The sequence below is a fragment of the Myotis lucifugus genome, unplaced genomic scaffold, assembly GCF_000147115.1.
Source record: "Myotis lucifugus unplaced genomic scaffold, Myoluc2.0 scaffold_130, whole genome shotgun sequence".
NCBI classification, from domain to species: Eukaryota; Metazoa; Chordata; class Mammalia; order Chiroptera; family Vespertilionidae; genus Myotis; species Myotis lucifugus.
The window spans coordinates 2682269-2704638 of record NW_005871178.1 but is presented as its reverse complement, the minus strand read 5'-3'; the positions used below and the strand labels follow the sequence as shown (position 1 = coordinate 2704638).

The 22370-nt window shown below is 41.4% G+C and overlaps 1 protein-coding gene across 1 annotated transcript in view; it reads right to left on the bottom strand.

Moving 5' to 3' along the window:
• The window catches only part of SLC1A1 (solute carrier family 1 member 1), a 63484-nt gene that overhangs the window by 19267 nt on the left and 21847 nt on the right, over positions 1 to 22370 (bottom strand). The window contains exons 2-3 of the mRNA XM_023758440.1: positions 17470 to 17610; positions 2821 to 2929 (exon numbers count right to left, since the gene is read on the bottom strand). Of these exons, the coding sequence (XP_023614208.1) occupies positions 2821 to 2929; positions 17470 to 17610 (250 nt within the window). The remainder of the gene's footprint in view (positions 1 to 2820; positions 2930 to 17469; positions 17611 to 22370) is intronic.

Genomic DNA, 22370 nt, shown 5'->3' with positions numbered 1-22370 from the left:
TCTCCGTCCATCCCCTCCCTAAAAAAAAAATCAATGGAAAAATATCCTTGGGTGAGGATTTTAAAACATAATTTAAAAAAAAGAATAAAAATGAAGGGGCTAGGGAGAAACCGAAGATGGCGGCGTAGGTAAACACCGGAGACCGCTGCCGCATACAACCATTTCAAAAATACAACTAAAAGACGGAACGGACATCACCCAGAACCACAGGAAAGCTGGCTGAAGAGAGACTCTACAACTAGAAGGAAAGAGAACAGCAAACTGAGGCTCAGAGGCGGCGCAGTGTGGAAAATACAAAGGTACCGAGGTGCGCGTGAAAGCGGGCTGGTGGCTGAGGGCGCGGTTGTCGTTTTCGGTCGGGAGTGAGTCTCAGACTCTGGGCTCCAGATCCGGGCGAGTCTCTAGGGATTCAGACTCAGACGGGAGAAGCGGGATTATCCGGCATCAATTGGAACCTGAGGGCAGCTTTCTCTCCGAGGTTTGCAGTGGCTGCCGGGGTTCTGAGAAGCAGAGCCTCTGGGAACGGGACTGAGAGCGGCCATAACTGCTCCCTCCGCCCGCCCTGTTGAGCCCGCCCCGCCCAAGCCCTGCGCACAGCCATTTGCCGATCGCCTCAGGCAAAGGCTGGATTCGCACCTTCCCAGAAGACAGACGTTTTCCACACAGCTAATTCCTACAGCCAGTCGGCCTGGTGGTCAAATCCCTCTAGTGTTAACTACAACAATTAAGGCTTGGCTAGAACAAGACTGCGCACAAAGACCACAAGGGGGTGCACCAAGAAAGCATAAAAGATGCGGAGACAAAAAAACATGACAGAAATGGAGGATATGGAGCTAAGAATCGCAATTTTGAGGGCTTGCTATAAACTTGAGCAGAGCCTCACGAAAACTAATGAGACCCTCGATGCTACGATAAAGAAATTAGAAAGTAAGCATACACGGACTGAAATAAAGAATATTATACCCAATAGCAGACCAGAGGAGCACAAGAATCAAACCAAAGATTCGACAAAAAACACCCAACTGGAAAAGCAAAATGAAAAAAGAATACGAAAGTGTGAAGATAGTGTAAGGAGCCTCTGGGACAGCTTTAAGCGCACTAATATCAGAATAATAGGGGTGCCAGAAGATGAGAGACAGCAAGATATTGAAAACCTATTTGAAGAAATAATGGCAGAAAACTTCCCCCACCTGGTGAAAGAAATGGACTTACAGGTCCAAGAAGCGCAGAGAACCCCAAACAAAAGGAATCCAAAGAGGACCACACCAAGACACATTACCATTAAAATGCCAAGAGCAAAAGACAAAGAGAGAATCTTAAAAGCAGCAAGAGAAAGAGACTCAATTACCTACAAGGGAATACCCATACGACTGTCAGCTGATTTCTCAACAGAAACTTTGCAGGCCAGAAGGGAATGGCAAGAAATATTCAAAGTACTGAATACCAAGAACCTACAACCAAGATTACTTTATCCAGCAAAGCTATCATTCAGAATTGAAGGTCAGATAAAGAGCTTCACAGATAAGGAAAAGCTAAAGGACTTCATCACCACTAAACCAGTATTATACGAAATGCTGAAAGGTTTCCTTTAAGAAGAGGAAGAAGAAAAAGGTAAAGATACAAATTGTGAACAACAAACATGCATCTATCAACAAGTGAATCTAAGAATCAAGTGAATAAATAATCTGATGTACGGAATGAACTGGTGATTACAATGAATCAGGGACATAGAAGGGGAATGGACTGACTATTCTTGGGGGGGGGGGGGAAGGGGAATGGGAGATGCGGGAAGAGAATGGACAAAAATCATGCACCTATGGATGAGGACAGTGGGTGGGGAGTGACGGCGGAGGGTGGGGCGGGAACTGGGAGAAGGGGAGTTATGGGAAAAAAAGAGGAACAAATGTAATCAGAACAATAAAGATTTAATTTTAAAAAAATAAAAAAAAATAAAAAAAAGGACAAAAAAAAATGAAGGGGCTATATTCTAGAATTGCTTCTGGAAACACCTGCTGACAAGAATGTTCTTTTTTCTTTATTTTAGCTTATGAGGTCAACATAGGCAGGGCATCCTTAAAATATCAAGCTAGGTCATAATGGACAGAGCATATTTTCTTCACAAAAGAATGCCAAAGGTACAAGAGCAGCTCTATTCCCTTAACAGTGGTTCTCAACCTTCTGGCCCTTTAAATACAGTTCCTCATGTTGTGACCCAACCATAAAATTATTTTCATTGCTACTTCATAACTGTAATGTTGCTACTGTTATGAATCGTAAGGTAAACATTTGATATGCAGGATGGTCTTAGGCAAACCCTGTGAAAGGGTCGTTCAACCGCCAAAGGGATCGCAACCCACAGGTTGAGAACCACTGCCTTAGAACATTCTCCTTCTTTCAAGTGGAATTTATACTTGGCAACACTCAGCCATTAGCTCTCACTACTATGTGAAGTTTGAAATGCACTCAACTGCTATCTTTCCAGAAATCTTTTATAATTATACTCAACTCCACTACTATAGACTCATTGCTCTAAAGATTGTATAAGCTCTTGGCTCCACTTCCTTCTACCCAATGATCTTGGAGACGTATAGAGCTGCCACCCTCTTTCTGTTCTTACTAGAGACTTTAATAAAGAATACCATAGCTGAAATTCAGTCAGTATTACATTTTCTTCACATAAAAGGTGCGTGTAGACTTCAAGCCAAAAAGCTTCATGGTAGTGCAACAATACTGCTTTCTAATTTTCTAAAAAATGCACATTATAAAAAGTCCAACCACCTTTTAAGTGAAAAGTCACAATTATATACAGGAATAAGAATTCAGTGATAAATTTTACCTAGAATGACAGCAATGAGAGTGGTGCAGAAATAATATGCAACAGCACGCAGCCCAATTTTTCCAGATACGTTGGAATCCAATGCAGCGACACCTGAAAGGGGGAAGAAGTCAAATTACATTACTTTTAGAAAGACTGATTTACAGGACTAGTGATGACTCAATCCTTAAGGTGTGAAAGAAAGAGCTGAGAGCTGTCGCTGGATCTCTTGGGCATATCGCACATTTGGACAATATGTGAAGGGTGAAAAAAGCAAACTTCCAAACACAGAATTAAGAGATGGGAGCCTACTGTGAGCTAAGTTCCCCTTCTTGGCAAGCCCTCACTGCCGCTGCCCATTGTGAGCGTCCTGCCTTGGGCTCCTCTTGCGGGGTAGTCATGAGACACAGTCAGAAGGAGTCCTCCTTCTGCATTTGCTTGCCGTGTGGGTGGGGGAAAGATGGGAGAGGACATAAAGGGGATACATGATGATGGAAAAAATAAAAAATTTTAAATATATGAAAAAGAAGAACGTTATCAAGATTTGTGTACTATGTCACTCAACATCCTTTTGGAATTCAGTATCAAGGAAGAGTTTATTTTAAAGAACTGAGATAATTCTTTCCTCATGTGATGAAAATCAAATAACCCCTTCGTCCTTTTGTTAGGAAGCTCAGAGTCAACTAAAAGATAACTTTTACATATGTATTCATGATAATTATCTGATTAAAAAGAGAAAAATATAAAGAAAAAAAAATTACTTCAGCTCATCAGCCATAGTCAAAATTCTGGTGATTTATCTTCCAATATGTTTTCCTCAATTTTTTGTAAACATAGCTGAGATAATTTTATAGTTTTTAATCCTCTCTCTTCCTAATACTGTATTATAAACATTTTTCCTTATTATTATAAATTCACCCTGAGGAAGGCTACATAATTTGTCATGGGGCTGTACCATAAGGTATTTAATCATCTACTCACTGCTAGATCTTTAAGTAGTCTCAGGGCCAAAGTCAGTAATAAATCACAGTAATTTCACTAACCATTCTGGCTAGCATATTTTTTCTTCTTTTATTGATTTTCAAATTGCTTCTATGTTAATTTTATTGTGTGTGCCTTTGATTGTGACACACCTAAAAATTCCCATTTTATTTTATTTTTAAATTGTTTTTATTGATTTTCAGAGAGAGATGAAGGGAGAGGGAGAGAGAGAAACATCGATGAGAGAAACATGGATGGGCTGCCTCTTGCATACCCCCTACTAGGGATCGAGCCCACAACCTGGGCATGTGCCCTGACCAGGAATCAAATTGGCAACCTCTCTCTGCAGGGGTCAATGTTCAACCAACTGAGCCATATTTGCCAGGGCTAACAAAGATTCCATTTTTATAGAGGCAGGATATAAATAAAAATTTCTGAAAGCATAGGAAGATATATGGCCTCGTTGTTAGATGCAGTTTCAAATGAACTTTGACTGCCAATAAAACTCTTGAATGTCGCCTGGATTTGCACGGGTTGTCTAGAGTGCCAAGGATGGCTGCAGAGGTGGAAGGCATACACCTTTCCTCGCCAGAAGGCCTTGCCCTCCATCAAGGACGCTCATATAAATGGAGTCAATGACGCAGCTCTCTAACCAGACCTCTCCCATGTGGGACACATGAGAAACAACCAAACCATCTTTCAGCAAGTTGTCATTTGGAGGTTTCAGACTACCCCGCCTGATTTCCAAAAAGAGAATCACATTTTGATCACCAAGAAAATGATGGCTTGAGCTTGCAACATGCGTGAGTTGTGTCATACTGTTTGCAAAACCTGAAGTACAGGGCAGCAGGAAAATGAAGAGGTTGTCATGAGGCAACCCCAGAGAAAAGGTAGTAAACATGTAGGCTATCAGTACACACAGGCAGCTTTTATATTCACTCCTCACACTATAAAAGGCCTGTCTATTTTTTTATGTGACTGGAGGATTATGCTCCTCAAATATAATTGAACATATTTGATATAGGAAAAATCTCTAAGGAAGCTATCACCTCTCACTCCTAACACATCATTCCTCTGACTGTTGATTGCTCCTTTGGAAGTTAACATTTTGGGGGAAGGGGCCTTGACTTCTTTAACAGCCACCCCAGAATGTTGTTAAGGGCCCATTCTCCAACATCTAGGACAAGGTTGTGCAATTACTATACATATACATATGGTGGAATACTGCAACCGTCACATCCTGGAATAACCATGATCATCTTTTTCTCTTTCTTTGGGAAAAATGCAGTTTGTTGTGCTCAGAAGACTTTCTTTTCCTAATGGCAAGACAATGAAAAATAACAATTCTGCAAGAAACAACAACAAAATTAAGAGACTTAAGGCCACAATTTAGAAAAAAGTGGACTATTTCATATTTAGTTTTGGTCTCCTAAAAAGAGAGGAAACAATAATGCAAACATATATGTTTGTTAAGTATATTGTATAACTACAAAATGCGCCTATCCCATTTTAGAGCTCTGCATATTATTCTGATAAACAATTAAAACAATTAAGTATAACAATAAGCTAGGTTAAAAAGACAAACAAGAAAATCTTCAAATTAACAGAACTGAGTCACCTGTATAAGCGCCTGTAGCCCTGACCTAAGAGAAGATCTATTTTCAGATATATTGGCCCTTGATTGATTTCCAATTTAAGCAGCTCCCAGCCCACAAGGTGCTGATAAGTGATAGGCTCACGGGGTGGTTGCAGAACTGTTCTTGGGTATGTGTTTCATGTCTCCTCAGGATTTCCTTCTAGCGGTGAAACAAATTAAATCTATGTGGGTAACTGTTCCCAGCATATGTTAATACTTCTGTCTTCATTTGTCTTAATGATGAGGCCGAGGGCTGGTGCCTCTGCTGCTATTCTAGGACCCAGCCGCCAATAAAAGGCTTCATACTAATGAGATTCTCAGTGGAAATATCTTAAACAAATACATGCCCAAAGCAGGCAGCCAGCTTCTTCCTGCTGGAGTACAGCAACTATCTTGTAGTTATTTGCAGGAAGAGCTTTGTTTTCCATTCCTCACATTTACCCTAGTCCTATAATTCTTCTAGACATATCAGAAATGTATTAAAATCAACAACCGTACTTCTCTGCCTCTCTCTGGAGTTGCCCTCTACCTCCCAGTCATCACTGACTGAGGGCAGAGCTGCCCCCAAATCCAGGCTTTTGGACAATTTATAATGTGATGTTGAGAATAGGGGCAGTGACCACTGGAGAGGGAAGGAACATAGGTAGGGAAACAGCCTAATCTTTGAAAACCTCTATAATGGGAACATGACTAAAGTTAACTTGAATATAAAATGCCTGTCTGCATGGTCTAAACACCCCACCTGCCAAAAACAACAATGATGATGATAATTATACACAATGACGACGATAAGGATGACAACAGACACTGTGTACTGAGCAATGACTTAATGTTGAGTGCATCACCTTTAATTCTCACTATAACCCTATGAGATTAGGCATCATTCCCCCCATTTTATAGATGAGAAAGCTGTGGTTCAGAAAGGCTAAGTAACATGCCATGGTCCTATGGCTGCTGAATGATGAAGCCAGGAGCCCAAACCCAAGTTTGACCCCAAAGGCCATATTCTTAATCACTATGTCATACTGGCTCTACCAACATGCTACAAAGTTCTAGACCAGGGCTGCCCAATAGAATTTCCTGCGATGATGGAAATGTTCTCTGTTTGTGCTGTCTACTGCAGTAGTCACAAGCCACATGTGGCTAGTAAGCACCTGAAATGTGGCTAGTGTGAGTGAGGAACTGAATTTTTATTTTAATTAACCTCAATTTAAACAGCCATATGTGGGTAATGACTACCATCCTGGACAGCATAATCTCTAGACCTTCCCAGAGTGTCCAACATTTAGTGGATGCTCAACAATGTTGAATGAACAAACTCAAGCTTGACTCCATTACAAGGACACCCTCTCCACCTTGCCAGCACAGGGGCAGGGGAGAGGATGAAGGGAAACCATCATCCCCAGGTATGCATTTCCTTCACCACACTGGCCACATTGCTCCAAGGCCTGAGGCTTCTTCTTCACCGGTCCCCAGTGCAATAAATAAATAAGTTGCTCTGTGGACGTTGTGTTCGATGCCTTCCACGTGAAGAACAGAGCTGCACTTTTTATGGGCGGTGTTCTTACAAAGTGAGCTCAGTTCAAAGATCCACATGTGTCAGAGATTGGGAACTCGGCAGGTAGTCTCCTTAGAAACCATGTGCACAGGGCAGTTTGGCTCGGTTTCCAGGGCGACCATCCATGATAGACCTCCATTGGAGAACACATTTAGCATCTTAGTGCCTCTCTCCCATTTTTTTCATTATTGTGTACTCTACCCCACACCCCACTCACCTCCAGCCTTTTAGACAATTTTTTCCTTACGGAAACCCCATGAAATTTTAATACCATAGACCAGTGATGGCGAACCTATGACACGCGTGTCAGAGGTGACACGTGAACTCATTTCTTTTTGTTGACTTTTCTTTGTTAAATGGCACTTAAATATATAAAATAAATATTAAAAATATAAGTCTTTGTTTTACTATGGTTGCAAATATCAAAAAATTTCTATATGTGACACGGCACCAGAGCTAAGTTAGGGTTTTTCAAAGTGCTGACATGCCGAGCTCAAAAGGTTCGCCATCACTGCCATAGACAAACTTTACATTTGTTTATGTACTAAATAAATACATGTATTTTTTTTTTACATAAAAAGTGTAAGTTTCTATCCCTTAACTCCTACCCCAAACCAGCTTTTGTTGCCTTGGGGGCGATATTGCTCCTGTAGAGAACATGGGGTCTAGCTTGAGGGATACCGTTGTGTGAATGGCACCTTAATCCAGAAGGCAGTGCCTCTTCATCAGTTCCTCTGTCACACTAGTTACCTTCCAAGTGTTCACTAGCTACAAGTAGCTTGTGTCTACTGCAGTGGACAGCACAAGCAGAGATCATGTTGGGAAGTGCTGGTCTAGAATTTGTAGCAGATGGACAGAGCCAGTAGGACACAATGGTTAAGAATATGGCCCCCACCACTTACTGGGGAAGGTCAGTTCCAAACAAGTGAAACATCACCATGCTTTATCCTGGGGTTTTACTCTCAATAGTCAGGAACAGTTCTGAGGCTGGGCTGTACTCTAGAAACAGGAAGACAATCTAAGGTTGTCCTTGGAAGTGGGGGGCACCTGCTAGCTCTTTATTTTAAGAAACCACACTTGCTTTTTCGCTTTGGGAGGAGGTTTGATGAGCTGAGTTGCTGGCTCCTGGCCCAAACAGCAATAATCGATTAGAACTTTTTTTATAAACACTACAAAAGCAGCAGCTACCATGGGCTAAACAATAGCATGCTTTAAAAATAAACACTCAAGGGCAGAAGACTCCTCTGAGAGCTCCAGTAGCTTACCACCCACGGGAGAACAAAGTTTTCATGACTATCTCTCCACGTTGCCACTAAGAGTTCAGCACTAAGTATTGACGTTTTTTGGCCTGGCAGCTGATGGTGCTTCACAACTTGGAATGGACACAACCAGGAAACTCACTGTTGCATCCTTGCATCCGGATGGCTTCTCTCTGTCACCTGCAGAGAGCCACCGGTAGAGGGAGAAACAAACATTGGCTTTGGCGGGACAGATTGGGCTCAAATCCCAGCCTTCTCCTACCAGACTCAGCTTCCCCACCTATCAAATGGAGGTTTTAAGTGCCTCTACATCTTAAAGGGTAATTGTGAGGAGCACGTGGACAACCTCATCTTGTACAGCTGTTGTGAGGATCAGAAATAGTATCTGTAACACACCTAGCACAGTGCCTAGAACTTAATTTGTATTAGTGAGTAAATTCCATTATTCTTGAACGAAATGATCACTATCAAGTGTGTCACTGAGCAAATGGAAGGCATTTAACAAGGGTCAGCTCATTCATTCCCTCGTTCTTTCTTCCATCATCCTTCTGGACTCCTTCATCATGTGGTCACTAAAGAAATCTCTAAAAAACACGAATCAGGCCATTTCACATGCATGTATAACCCTCTGGTGGTACTTAAACCAGAAAATCCTTAATCCGGCTAACGAGGCCCTGCACGAAGAGTGCCTGCCTGCCTCCCTGTCCCAGCTGGTGCCACTTCCTGTCGCCTCCTCCTACCCTCTGGAGCCCAGGGAGCTCCCCACCACTTAAAGGCTTTTGGACAGGCTCCTCCCTCTGTTGGACTACTTCTGCCCCTTCTCCCCACTTCGTTTGGCTACTTTCAAGTCCTTTCCTCAGAGTCCTTCCCTGAGTCTCAGGATGAACCAGGCTCCTCTGTTTTCCTCATGTGCATCTTGCTCATGTCATTTTTCACATGGTTTATCAACGGGTTCATTTAACTTCTTTCTCACTAGACTAGAAGCTCCTTGATGGCAGGAGGCTATCTGCCTGCTCACCAGTGTGGATGCAGTGCCCGCACACAGAGGAACTTGAGAAACACATATGGACAGAATGAATGACCTGGTTGTTTATGGACAGCTGCCTGTCCTCAGGGCCCCTCTTCCCAGGGTCTGGTCCCTGGGCAGCAGAATGTTCCAGAATGGAATTCCAGACTCTGTGTCAGTCCCAGGTGCTGCCCTTAGGGTCTGTGTGATCTTGCAAAAGCGGCTTCATTTCTCTTCAACCTCCAGTTTCCTTATCTCTAAAGATGGAGATAAGGTCCTACCTAATGTACTGTTACATTGGGATGCTATGAGGATCTAATAAACAGGGTCACTGCCCAGAGAAAACAAGGCTGGATATGAGTTCACTTTGTTCATCCAGGGTACAGGGAAGTCTCTGCAGGTTCCATTATACCTGGGATGATGAAAGGGAAGAGAAAAGGCAGAGGGAAGCATGCAAAATATATTTCTGTGCATGCTTCCCCTGGGACATCTATTTTTCTTAGAGACATTAATACAAAGAACTCCCCTAAATAGTTACATCGCCAGCACAGACTATTCTGTGAAGTTAAGGAAATAACCTGGTCCTCAGGCAGAACCAACTAAAGGTCACTTGGCAGCCTCTGTCAGCAGGTCCACATTTGATGTTCAAAGCGTGTCAAGAAGCTGCGGGCTGGTCTGCTTCCTCAGCAGTCTGGGGAGCTGACTGAACACTTCTTCAATACCACAAGGTGTCGTGGTATTTGCATTGGGACCGATTTCTTAGAAGACCCCACGAGCTTTTAGAGGCGGCTTAGTGTCTAAATAAGAGCATTAACCAGACCTCAGAGGATCTGGGGACTCAGCCACTCCCTTCGGAGCTCATAGGAATGCTCTGACATCAGGATAGCTAAGGGCTCTGACACATCTCTGGTTTTCTACCACAACCTAATTATCACCTAGCTCTCTCTTTGCTTCTCCTTATAAAACGGGTAGACCAGGCTTCTGCGTAGGAGCTACCTGAATGCTGGTGAACTTCATAAACCAGCCACAAAGCAAGTCTTTTTATATTGTTTTCATCTCCAGAATGGGTGCATTGTGTGCACTCCCAGTGTATGGCTCAATTCTAATACTGGCCTGATAGTGTCTACCGCCAATGCAGGGACTTCCTTGAAACTATGGATGAAAGAAAAAACAGGTTCTATGGCAGGAACCTCCCAAGGTGATCTGATCATAAATTCCTAACCGAGCAGGTCATGGTGGTAGTCACGTTCCAGACATATAACTATTTCAGTAAAAGATGTATCTTTGCCTTAAGCGAACCCTGCCCATTGTTTTTGTGCACCTGGGTTAACACACCTTTGAAATGAACATAACCACCCTGAAGAGAAACTGCAAAACTGTCATCCTCTGGAGCATCTGAGATCTTGCTTCCTGGCAATTGTCACCAATTTTGGCTCAAACAAACTCTTACAGACATTCTCTGCAGGTTTGGATGTTTCTTACGTCAACATTTCTGACAGTATTAGACAAAAGATTAAAGAACTAGATAGCACTTCAAATGCACCAGGACACTGTTATGTGACACGGTACTGTCACTTCCCTGTTTTACAGCTGAGGCAAAGTTAAGTAACTGGTTCAAGGTTTCACAGCTAGTTAATGGCAAAGCCAGGATTCAAACCCAGGCAGTCTGTCTCCTCTGGCTGCACTCTTAACCAGTGGACTCCCTTACCCTTCTATCTATTTATGTCTGATACTAACGAAGACTCTTTGCTTGACCAAACTTTAGTCAGGCTCCTGCACCTTCCCCTAGGCCCATTTACACTTCCTTGTAAGATCTAGTTTTAGCAAGAACCCTGCTAAGCCAATTTAATCAGAACCCTCCACTCTTGATATTGGATCACTGACATCTACTTAGGTTCCTTAGTCTCCACCATCTCCCAGGTGATGTCTGATTACCCTGGCCTACCTTCAGCAAGAATCAGGTTAGGCCAATTTAGCCAGAATCCTCTTTACCCCCTGATGCCTCCTCTTAGTAATCCATCCACTTATCCCTCCCTTTCGAGGTGGACATCAATTTCTTCTTGCTCAATATATCTCCCCCCACTGCAAATCCCATTGCAGTGGTCCTGGAACCTATCACAATGGGCCTGAATAAAGTCCACCTTTACCCAGGGTCACTGAATTTTCTTTTCTTTCAGAACACTTCCCCACCTGAAGATTGTCACGGTGTCCCTTTGGAGAGAATGGCATAGTGGGGAGTTGCTGCTAAAAGTTGCTTCTCCACGCCTGCAGGCTCTGGTCTAAACTCCTCAGGAAGCCACATGCTCACCTTTCATTTCCACTCCTCTTCCCCATGTTTCCAGCATTCCAAAGTCTCACAGTCCTCCCAAGATGCCATGCCTTCTGCTATTTTCTTCTTCCAACAATGTCCACCCCCCGCATCATCTAATTTCTATTTTTTCTTTAAAACTGCACCCCACTGTCCCCTCATCTGCACAAAGCACTTATCACACAGAACTGCAATCCACTTTCTCTTTCCTGTGGGACAGGACTTCTCTTTATATCTGTGTGCCTAGCACAGAGCCTGGGGCACCAAAGATCAATGAATGAATGCGTGGTCTCCCATGTCCATGCATTCAACACATAGGAGGTGCCTTAGAATCCCTGCAAGGTTCCTTAGATCCTTTTTTAAAAGAAATAAAACTAGTTTAATTCATCGTCAAACAGAGCTGTGAACCAGTCTAGTACCAGTTTAGGCAGAAGGGACAGCCTGGTGAGTTCTTTAGGCTTTACTATCTCAGAGAGAGACTGAAGCAGGGCATATTTATCTCTTGCCAGTTTTCATTTTATTACTGTTCCAAGTGTCACATTCCTTCATATACTACACGCCCCGTCCTTCTTTGGATAAAAGGCACTGTAGAAATCCAATTGATATAATTAAGTCCTCTGGCTTCAATAGTTGTGTTCTAACTCAACACAAACTTCTTCATGGTCTTAGGGAAACGTTTACTTCATGTGTGCAGAACTGCTTCCAGTGGTTCTCAACCTTCTGGCCCTTTAAATACAGTTCTTCATGTTGTGATCCAACCATAAAATGATTTTCATTGCTACTTCATAACTGTAATTTTGCTACTGTTATGAATCATAATGTAAATATCTGATAGGCAGGATGGTCTTAGGCGACCCCTGTGAAAGAGTCCTTCGACCCCCAAAAGGGTCGCGACCCACAGGTTGAGAACCGCTGGCTTAGGCCATCTTATTTTCTTGGTTCCCAAACAAGGCTGAGGAAAGAAAAAAAAGAGGTGCTCCTTGAAATGCAGGCAGAGCCCAGTGGCTCCAGATGTTGCCAATGAGGCAAGATGTTCATTCTCAGCCTGTATGGAGTTTTAGTTCATAAGCCACTTTGAAATGGCAATTTTCATAGAGACTGAACTATATAAAAAACCACCATGTTTCAAGAACAGCATGCACACTTTCCCTCAGAGGTAAGTAACATATGATTTCACTCATATGTGGAATCTAATGAACAAATAAACTAACAAGCAAAATAGAGACAGACTCATAGATAGAGAGAGCAGACTGACAGCTGTGTGTGTGTGGGGGGGGGGGCGAGGCGGGGGAGAAGGAGGGAAGAGATTGAAAAAAAAAAGAGAGAGAGAGTGTTTGTTGGTTTGTCACCTGGATTCTACCTGACTAGACTTTATCTTTGAAGGTCAGAATCTAATCTTATCTTTCATCTCAGCTTGGGTTAGAACCTGGCTGGCCTCCCATTTTTTGTAAATAAAGGTTTTATTGGCACACCGCCATGCCCAGTCATTTATCTAATGTCTATCTTTTCTACAACAACCAGTCGGGCAGTTGGACAGAGACACAATGTCCTGAAAAGCCCCAAACAGGCACTTCCTGGCTCTTTACAAGAAGCTTGCATTCTCCCACTTGAAAAGAAACTGACGCACATAGGTATTCTCCAGCTGGCTGTTTAATAAATACTGGTTATAGCGAAGCCTTTCATTTCTTTTCTTTGTTAAAAAGTGGTGGGAAACCTCTGCCCTGTCAGGTGAGATCAAGCCCTAAACATTTTGAAATCCTGATGCAGAAGTTGGAGTAACAACTATTTAAAAGTTTGGAGCCTTTAAAAAAATTTTTTTTCTCCCCACGGTGGAGTCTTAAATTTATCTTTGGGGAAGCTCCCTTAAAGGTAAGTCCGTTACCCAATCAGTGCTCTTGTGGAAACTGGAAAGTCACTGACAAACATCACAAAAGTTTTTATCGAAGTCGTCAGTACGAGGGTCCAGGTCTCAGGGTCCTGAGGTGGCGGGAAAGGGAAAGGCTTGGTGTAAACGTGGGATGCACAGAGCTGCAAACCAGTGCTGCTTCTTGAGGAGCCAGCATCTGTAGGAAATCCAGAGTAAGATGCCACAGGAGGGGGTAGGAAGGAGCATCTTGCTCTGGAGGGGGACTGTGCACAGGAACCACGTGGACGTGGTATAGCCCAAACTGGACAAACTCCAAGTCTGCCAAGTTGGGTGGGTATGCCACAACACAGCTGGTACTAAAGGTCTTCATTCTAGTGTGAGTCTCCTGATGAGGCCCACGCAACAAAGCCAGCCCCTTGAGGCTGTGGTAGGGGTTTTCCCTGAAGTGGATATTCCATAATAGCAATTGAGGTTGCTCCTGGCCAACACAAAAGGGCCTCTGTGATGATGAAACTTTTCACTCTTAGAATCTAGTGTTGGGTGATGCGCCTGGGGCGCAGCAATGCCTAGAACATCTTCGTGTATAAGAATAAGCTGGTCGCACACTCATGGAGGCGGATCGTCAGCTAAGCAGAGGGGCAGCCCTCTTAGGGGACCCCGAGGCTCTCGGAAGAGCCCCTTCAGGGAGCAGCTCTATGCCACTGTTGATATTTCACCTCCTTTTATCCTTCAACCTTTCAGAAAACTTTGTCCCAAATAGCAGCCTAGTCTTGCTGTGCTATGAAGAATTAAATTCTCATTCTCGTCTTGGGATGAGAAGCAGAGGGGAGCTCCTAAGTGTCAGAGGAGTGGCAGCAGCCACAGGAGACCCCACAGGTGGCAGCTGTGCCCAGGGGAGCACTTCTGAGGCGCATCCTGGAAAGATGCTCTGGGAACCTCTGGGAGTGGGAGCCGAGGGGCTGTTCCTTTCCTGTGCTGCTCATAGGAAGTAAAAATCATCATAATTTGGGCATGAAAGAAAATGTGACCCGAATTTACACTCACTGGCTGGTGAGACTGGAGCAGGATTTTCTGGGGATACAGTTCTCAGGCATGTTCATAAGCCATTTCCCCTGCTGGTTCCCTCGTGGTTTGATGTAAATAGAGCTTTCAAACCTAAATGTTAACAGGGCCCACGGTGTGCATGGCACCAGTGTTCCTCAGATATAAATTATGGGTAAAATTTTGTGAGTGCCTACATTGTCTGTCTGTAAAAAGGCCTTGACATTATGTCTACTGTCCCTTCTCGCTCTCTCCCTTTTTAAGGCAAATTCCAGACATGGTCATTTCAAACCTACACAATCCCATATACATTTAAAATGGACATTTTCTTACATAACGAATACCATGATCACCACAGACTTATCAACCATTTCTTGGCGCCATCTAACAGCCATTCTGTATTCAAATGTTCCTGATTAACATGATATCGGATCCTCACCATCACAGGAAGAGGGATTCTCCTAATTTTTTTTTAAAGCTATAAAGTACTTTTATGTTAGCAGAGGCTTTAACAGCAGAGGGTTTTTTCCACTTGTTACTTTGATGAGAGCATTTCCTTTATGCAGGAGCACAGGTTCTTAGTCTTGGGCCTCAATTTTTGCTGTGTCTCTATCTTCAGTTAATGCATCCCCGGGGCTCATTCAACTCACCCAGCTTCCAACATACATCCTCTGCTGGCCTACTGGATGTATAAAATAAGCTATTGATCTGTGGATTTATAAAGGCTTCTGAGATGTGAAAGCAGCTCCTCCTGTGTATTTCCTAACTTCTGCTTTACCCTCCTGACTGCACTAGTATTATTACTTTTTTCTTTTAGTCTGACAACTTAAAAACGTGCATGTGGAATTACTGTTCCCATCCTGCTCTGCTCATGTCCCTTGAATCTTTGACCATTTTATTGATCTATGTCAAAGGTATGGGTAGTGGGTCTGCTCTCTGAGTCCTGTTTAACTGCTGGGAGTTTAGTGAAGGAAAAATGGAGTCCTGTGCTATAGCTCCAAAAAACAGCTGGGTTATGTGAGTGGAATGCTGAAGGTTGTAAATTATTTCCTAGATTATATGCAAGGCTAAGTAGCACCGAAAACAGCCAGACTGCAAAAATCTTACTACTTACTGACTGCCAAGAGCAGTACATGTTTTCAAACATTATACAACTAGTATATTTATACATGTATTATCTTCTAAAGCCTGGTTCACTGCATGAGTTTTGGATTTGCTGACTAATTTGGATCAACTTCCATACCTTCCTCCATAGACACAAATTTTAAATAGCATCGATCACCAAGTGGTTTCTGAACTTTGTGAAACTGCATGCACAATACAGTATGTAAGTACAATGGTGAACATTTTTCGTGGGAGCGAGTCCAAAACTTTCATCATGGTTTCAAAGGAGCCTAAGAAAACACTAAGAGCCTTTGATATGGAAAAAAATTCTAAAGGGTTGTCACAACAGCAATGCTCACAGGGCCAGAGATTAACATAAATGAGTGAAGTGGATGAGGTATTAGGCAATAGGGAATGGTGGAAACTGGTAGCCTCAAATACATTCACTCCAACTACATAGAGTAGCTAGCTATCTTTAAGCTGCAGATCACTGTTGGTAGGTGGGAACACAGGTTCAAGTGTTTCCTGGTCTTACTTTTTCTTGCCCCCAAGGAAGCCAGAAATCTGGATGCTTACATGAAATCTTCCAAATTTTAAATGCTGATAATAATTTCAAGTTAAATAAACAAACATTGTATGGTACCGACAACTGGTCTGCTGACTTGGTCCTCAGGCTGCAGGGCCTAACCGAAGCCAGGCATTTAAAAACATAATTAAATTCATAAATAAAAATAACTAAACGCTCTCTTCAGATCTGTAATAAGCCAACAACACCAAGACCATTTAGGAACAAGGCTCCCAAGGGATTCTAGTCTGGTGGTTTGGCATTTGAAAAGTTCAATGGCCAAATCTATAGCAATGCAACTGCTGAATGCAGCGGATCCTGACATCTACCCTTCCTTCCCCAGCCAATGTCCAGTACTCTACATAGGTCAATCCCAGGCCTCTTTAGTGGCAGTGGGAAAAATGTTCCAGAAGAAGACATGTCAAGAATCCTAATATAGACCATCTAACCACTACAGTACACTTGAAACTAATACAAAATAATATGGAATGTAAACTGTAATAGAAAAACAAGAATCCTAATTACATAGTTATATAAAACCTTGGTTGTCCAGCTGACAGCACTAATAGATTGTCATGCCACATTTTGCTTATTGCCAGAATTAAGGTAAGTACAAGAAACTATGAAATGCACAGAGAAGTTTACCAGAACCAGACAAATAATATCTTTTGTAAACCAAATTAATTTCCATCTATAAGGGATCTTGCTCTTTAAACGGAATCTGCAATATAATGATCAGTAAGGGAAAAATAATTTCCAAATTTAACTGCGTCGCAAGTTTAGATTTAAAAATACTAGGCTTTTAAAATATGGTGCAAACCTAAAATTGAACCTGTCCCACAGGATGTGGCTGCTGGCACCCTGGGACCATTTGCAGGGCAGGTATGTAGCAAGCTCTGAGTTCTGTGGAGAATTGCAAATGGGTAAGGAGAAGGGGGAGAGGACCCTGAAGGCAGCTGCTGAGAGGATCGAGGGCAGGACGGCTGCAGAGGGGAAACAAATGAGTGAACTATGGAAAACGTGATCAAAACTGACAACCACATTTCGCCTGAGAACACTGGCTGACATTCCAGTGAGAAAACTTGCCTTTTTTTTTTTTTTTAAACTTTTGTGCCTTGGATAGAGTTTTATTTATAATGTTTGAAAATGGTCATATGAATATTTGAGCTCTGGTAGACAGTACCACAAAGCAATGCCACTTTGTGAATAATGTTATATTTCCACTCAAGCAATTATACACTTTCCAAGTAAGGTATGTGAGAGAGTGTGTACGTTACATCAAATACATTTTGGTTTTTCCCATAATTAGAAAAGAACAATTTAAGGTACCTGTGATCATGCTGGATACAATTAGTGGCAAAATGATGAGTTTCAGCATCCTCATTAGGATTTCTCCAGGAAAGGCAAAGTAGAACTTCTCCAGATTAGAGAGTTTGCTGTATTCTCGAACCAAGACTCCTATGCCAATCCCTAAAAAAAAAAAAAATAAAAAGGGGAAGGGAAAAAAAAAAAGAACATTGTTGAGTTCTCCTGTATAAATTTCTATGGAAAAATACTCCCCCCAAATGCAAATTTTAATGGCAAGTTTAGATAATCTCCCAGGAGTCTGTAAATTTTAGACTTAAAAACCAAATCACATTTTAATGAATGGGAAGTACACATTATTTAGTAAACCTGTAAAAAACATTCTTCACGTTAAAAATTGTTTTTAATTTTTCTTCTTCAATCATGTTTATTATAATGACAAAACATCACAAAATACTGTGAGAAAGAAAATAATCATCTTGGTCGACCCAATACAGTATAACTTTTGTTTTTACACACCAACCTTATACTTTGTCTAGCTTAGATAGCTTACATATTTTATAGTTTACATAACCATTTTCATTTTCTATTTTATCATAATTACTTTTTATAACTTTTATAAAAAACTCTTCTGTTTATGCAACTTTTATAATTTTAATAGCAACATAAGATTCTGTTAGTTTGATATATTTACCATATTGTTGAACAATTATGTTCTCTAATGCTTTGTATTCTTTTCAGGTCTTTTTAGATAATGATGTGTTCAAGTTTGTTTGGTCAAGAGCTTTTTACAAAGTTTCTAATCCTGGACATTTAGGCTTATTATGTGAGTAGGGGAATGTTTATTATCAAGACATGTTATACATTCTCTGAAAGCTTGCCTTATCTACATGAAATCCTTCTGTTGTGATGACTTGGATAACTAAAAATCACAAATTTTAAACATGTCTCCTTTATCCTCTTCCAAATGGTTCCAATAATATTTAACTGCCCTACGCCATCCCATTCCCCACAAACCCTTCAGAATCCCCCCCTTTTTAAAACCAAGAAATAAAATGGGCTGGGATGACTAGTGCATCAACTTCTGAGGATGACAGGCTAATTGGAGGTAAGATGACTAAGGAGCAAGAAGATTCCAGAAGGATATCACTGGATATGCTAATTTACAAATGTGAAAATTTAGAGTTGTTTGGGCATAGTTAAGAACTCCAGGGCAATGAAAAGAGATGTGAATTATAATCAGTATTAGAGTTTTCATTTAAATTCAGGTATACTTCCCATACCTATTAGTAAACCAAGTAGATGCACCTCACAAGATGCATTTGTGTAGTAATATTATTCTTACTAGTAGCTTAATTTTATATTCCCACATATTTTACTTTTGCTTTCATCTCTTTATTTTGTGTATGCATTACTGATTTCTGATCAGCCACTTTAATGGTCTGGCCCTCTAGCAACTTCAGCACGAAATTATAGCTAATTTGCCTACAAACGTCAGGTGGTCATAATAATCTGGCCACTCAGTGTATATGTAAACATTTCCCAAAATGTAGCTAAGACAGAAAAAAAAAGGCTTTATTATCAAACCCATTTGGTTTGTATTTCAAAACCTAGTGTTAGAGACTCCTGAGTAATTAAGGTACACCAAGGGTTCAAAATATTTTAAGTGAATTTAAAAAGCTTTTTGTGCTCACTTCCTACTTAATAAATTGCTTACGTTCAGCTGTTCTATATGGAACACACCTACATTATGCTGTAAGGATACTCTATAATGCTCAGTGTTTTAAAAAAAGAAACCAACCAAACAGACATTTTTTTCTCATACTATTTAGGTTGCTTCAAGTAAATTTCTGGCTTGTATGTCAAAGAGAGCTCTGTATGTAAAAATAAAGGAGATGTGTCTGTGCTCAAAAACCAGTCACAAAAGCACTCTGTTGAGTAGCAAAGAACCCAAAGTGCTCCGATCTTACTAACAATTAACTGTGCTTCTAATCATCTCCACCCCAAATGAATGCAGGGCAGTTAGAAAGAAACGTGCTTGCTTTTCCAGCCTTTAGCCAGATATGGGTTTTCATGGCAGAGATAAAAGAGTCTGCACAAGGAGTCATTTGAAAGCAATCAAAGGTGACAAACACTATAAATAGGTCACTGTGTTTAGTAATGAAAGCTTTCTCTCAAGCTTGTGCTTGACTTATCACAAATTGTATTCCAGTATTTCTCTTCTTTCTTTCTTTTTTTTTTTTTTTTACTGAAAAAAATATAAAAACCAACCGAGACCTGGAGAAGCAGGGGGCAATTCACCCTGAGCCATAAATGTCATCCCTGGGGTCCTCAAGTGTAAGAAGTGGTTGGTGAATGACCAGGAGTTACACCTGGGAAATGGATGTGCTTTATTTTGGTCTCAAACAAGTTTGGAAAAATTAGATGTGAAATAAGAAAAATCACTGAAAGATTTTCTAGGTTCTAAGATGAGAGGTCAGGATTTTCACAGGGCACAATCTTTCCCTACCCTTTTGCAGAGACAGAACCTTGGACTGGATTAAGGAGCATGGAGAGGTCTCCAAATCTAAAGGATGCTGGGAATAAGTGTCTGTCTGGGGGTGCACAGGTCAGATTCACTCCCAGACCTAGAAAAGAAGATCAAGATCAAGTATTGCTCTAGGAAGGCCTTCAGCAGGGCCTACAAGGCAGCCCAAAGGTAAAGTTGGTACCTAGACCTCTACAGCCCCCGAAAATACCAGGAATTGATTTCTGGGCTGCCTTCCTCCAACACAGGCAAGAAAATCCCAAGCAGGTACTGAGGCAGCTTGTAAAGAACATGGTTTTAGGACAGGCTTGAATTCTGCCTCCACCACTTACAAGGTGTTAACCTTCCCCAGTTGTCAAGTGGTCAAATTAGAGGTAGGGGCAAAAGGGTTGGATTAGATGCCTTCAAAGGCCCCTCTTAATGCCTAAAATGCCGTGATCATCTCAGCCTTGGTGTCCTCAACTTTAAAATGCGATCATAGGAGCAGCTCGTTAGCTCCAAGGGAGCTGGCCGTGTTTTCTTCAGTTTTTACACCAAATGTTACGTATACTGGTAAAACAGGAAAGGGAGAAACTAGGGAGGAAAGCAATTAAGACCTGAGCTAGAGATTTCTTCTTTAAGCTCATGTTCAAAAATTTAAGCTTAAAAGAGAAGATGCTATCTCTTCATGTCCATGTTGTCTCAAACAACTGTTACTCCAATAGCCTTATCTTGGAAGTAATGTGTGACTGCCCCCCCCCCCCCACCCCCTCCCCGCCCAAATTGTTAAAAAAAAAAAAAAGCGCCGAAGCCGGTTTGGCTCAGTGGATGGAGCATCGGCCTGCGGACTGGAGGGTCCCAGGTTCGATTCCGGTCAAGGGCATGTGCCTTGGTTGAGGGCACATCCACAGTGGGGGGTGTGCGGGAGGCAGCTGATCGATGTTTCTCTCTCATCGATGTTTCTGACTCTCTGTCTCTCTCCCTTCCTCTCTGTAAAAAGTCAATAAAATATTTTAAAAAAAAGCTAAAAAAATTATTGTTCAAGAAATAATTCTGGCAATCAAAATAAAGAACAAGTAATGATTTCATGAACCTATCCACTCCTTAACCACCCCCTCATGCCACTTTCCAGGCCCTACCTACCCAGCCTTCATTCTTATATATGTTTTTTTAATAGTTATAACAATTTAATCCAGGAATAGTAGTTGAAATGCATTTGATTCATATTCATGAAAATAGCATTGCTCCTATTTTAGAGTATTTGCAGTAAAGAGATTAAAACCTTCTGTGATTTTTAATCAAAGTCCCAGAATAGTATTGTGATCCACAGATTGATTTTGGCTTGGTTAAACAAGAATTATTGGCAAAGGAAAAAATATTTTTAACCATCACTGAAATAGTTACCTAGCCATGCCATTATTCTAGACATTATATTAAGCAAATACAATGTGCTTTTTTTGTCTAAAGTTAATGCTGATAACCAGAAGATAAAAAGTACAGAATGAATAGAGTTATCAACAAATAACTACTTGTATACCCTGAATAGACTGAGGGGGGGGGTAGGGGGGAGAAGAAAGGGGGAGCTGGTCTCTCTATCCTGTCCTTCCAATGAAATATCTGTCTCTTTTCTCATCTTTTTCTTTAGAGCTAAGTAGTTCTACCAATGCAAGCTCTTACATGAACTCTGGCTCAAAAATAGATGCCTCTGAGTCAGTACAGCTTTTTTTTTTTTTTTTTTACTGCACAAGAAATATTATCACAGCTCTACTGGAAATAATAAGTGCAAAAATTCACCCACAACTTTATCAACTTAAATATGTGAAAAGTGAAATTGTTTCCATGCTCCATATACTATTGCAGTTAATCATAATAAAATGGTTAATAATTATTGAGTATATACTATATGTCAGAATCTGTGCTAAGTACTTCAAATAAATGTTTTCTTGTATACCAGTACTGTTATTTTTTTGTTTTACCAACAGCTTTTTTTAAATTTTCCAAAAAAATTTTTTATAATTCTTTATTGTTTAAAATATTACATATATCTCCCTTTTTTCCCCATTGACCTCTCCCCAGCCACTCCCCCCACCCCCAGCACATGCCCTCACCCTGCCTAGTGTCTGTGTGCACTGGTTATGCTTATATGCATGCATACAAGTCCTTTGGTTGATCTCTTACCCCTCCGCCCCCACCCTCCCCTGCCTTCCCTCTGAGGGTTGATGGTCTGATCAATGCTTCCTCTGTCCCTGAAATCTATTTTTGTTTCATCAGTTTATATTGTTGATTATATTCCCCCAAATGAGTTGAGATCATGTGATATTTATCTTTCCTCCAACTGGCTTATTTTCATATACCATAATGTCCCCCATGTCCCAGCCCTTGGGGTTGGCAATGGTTAAAATTTTTTTCTTTTTTACAG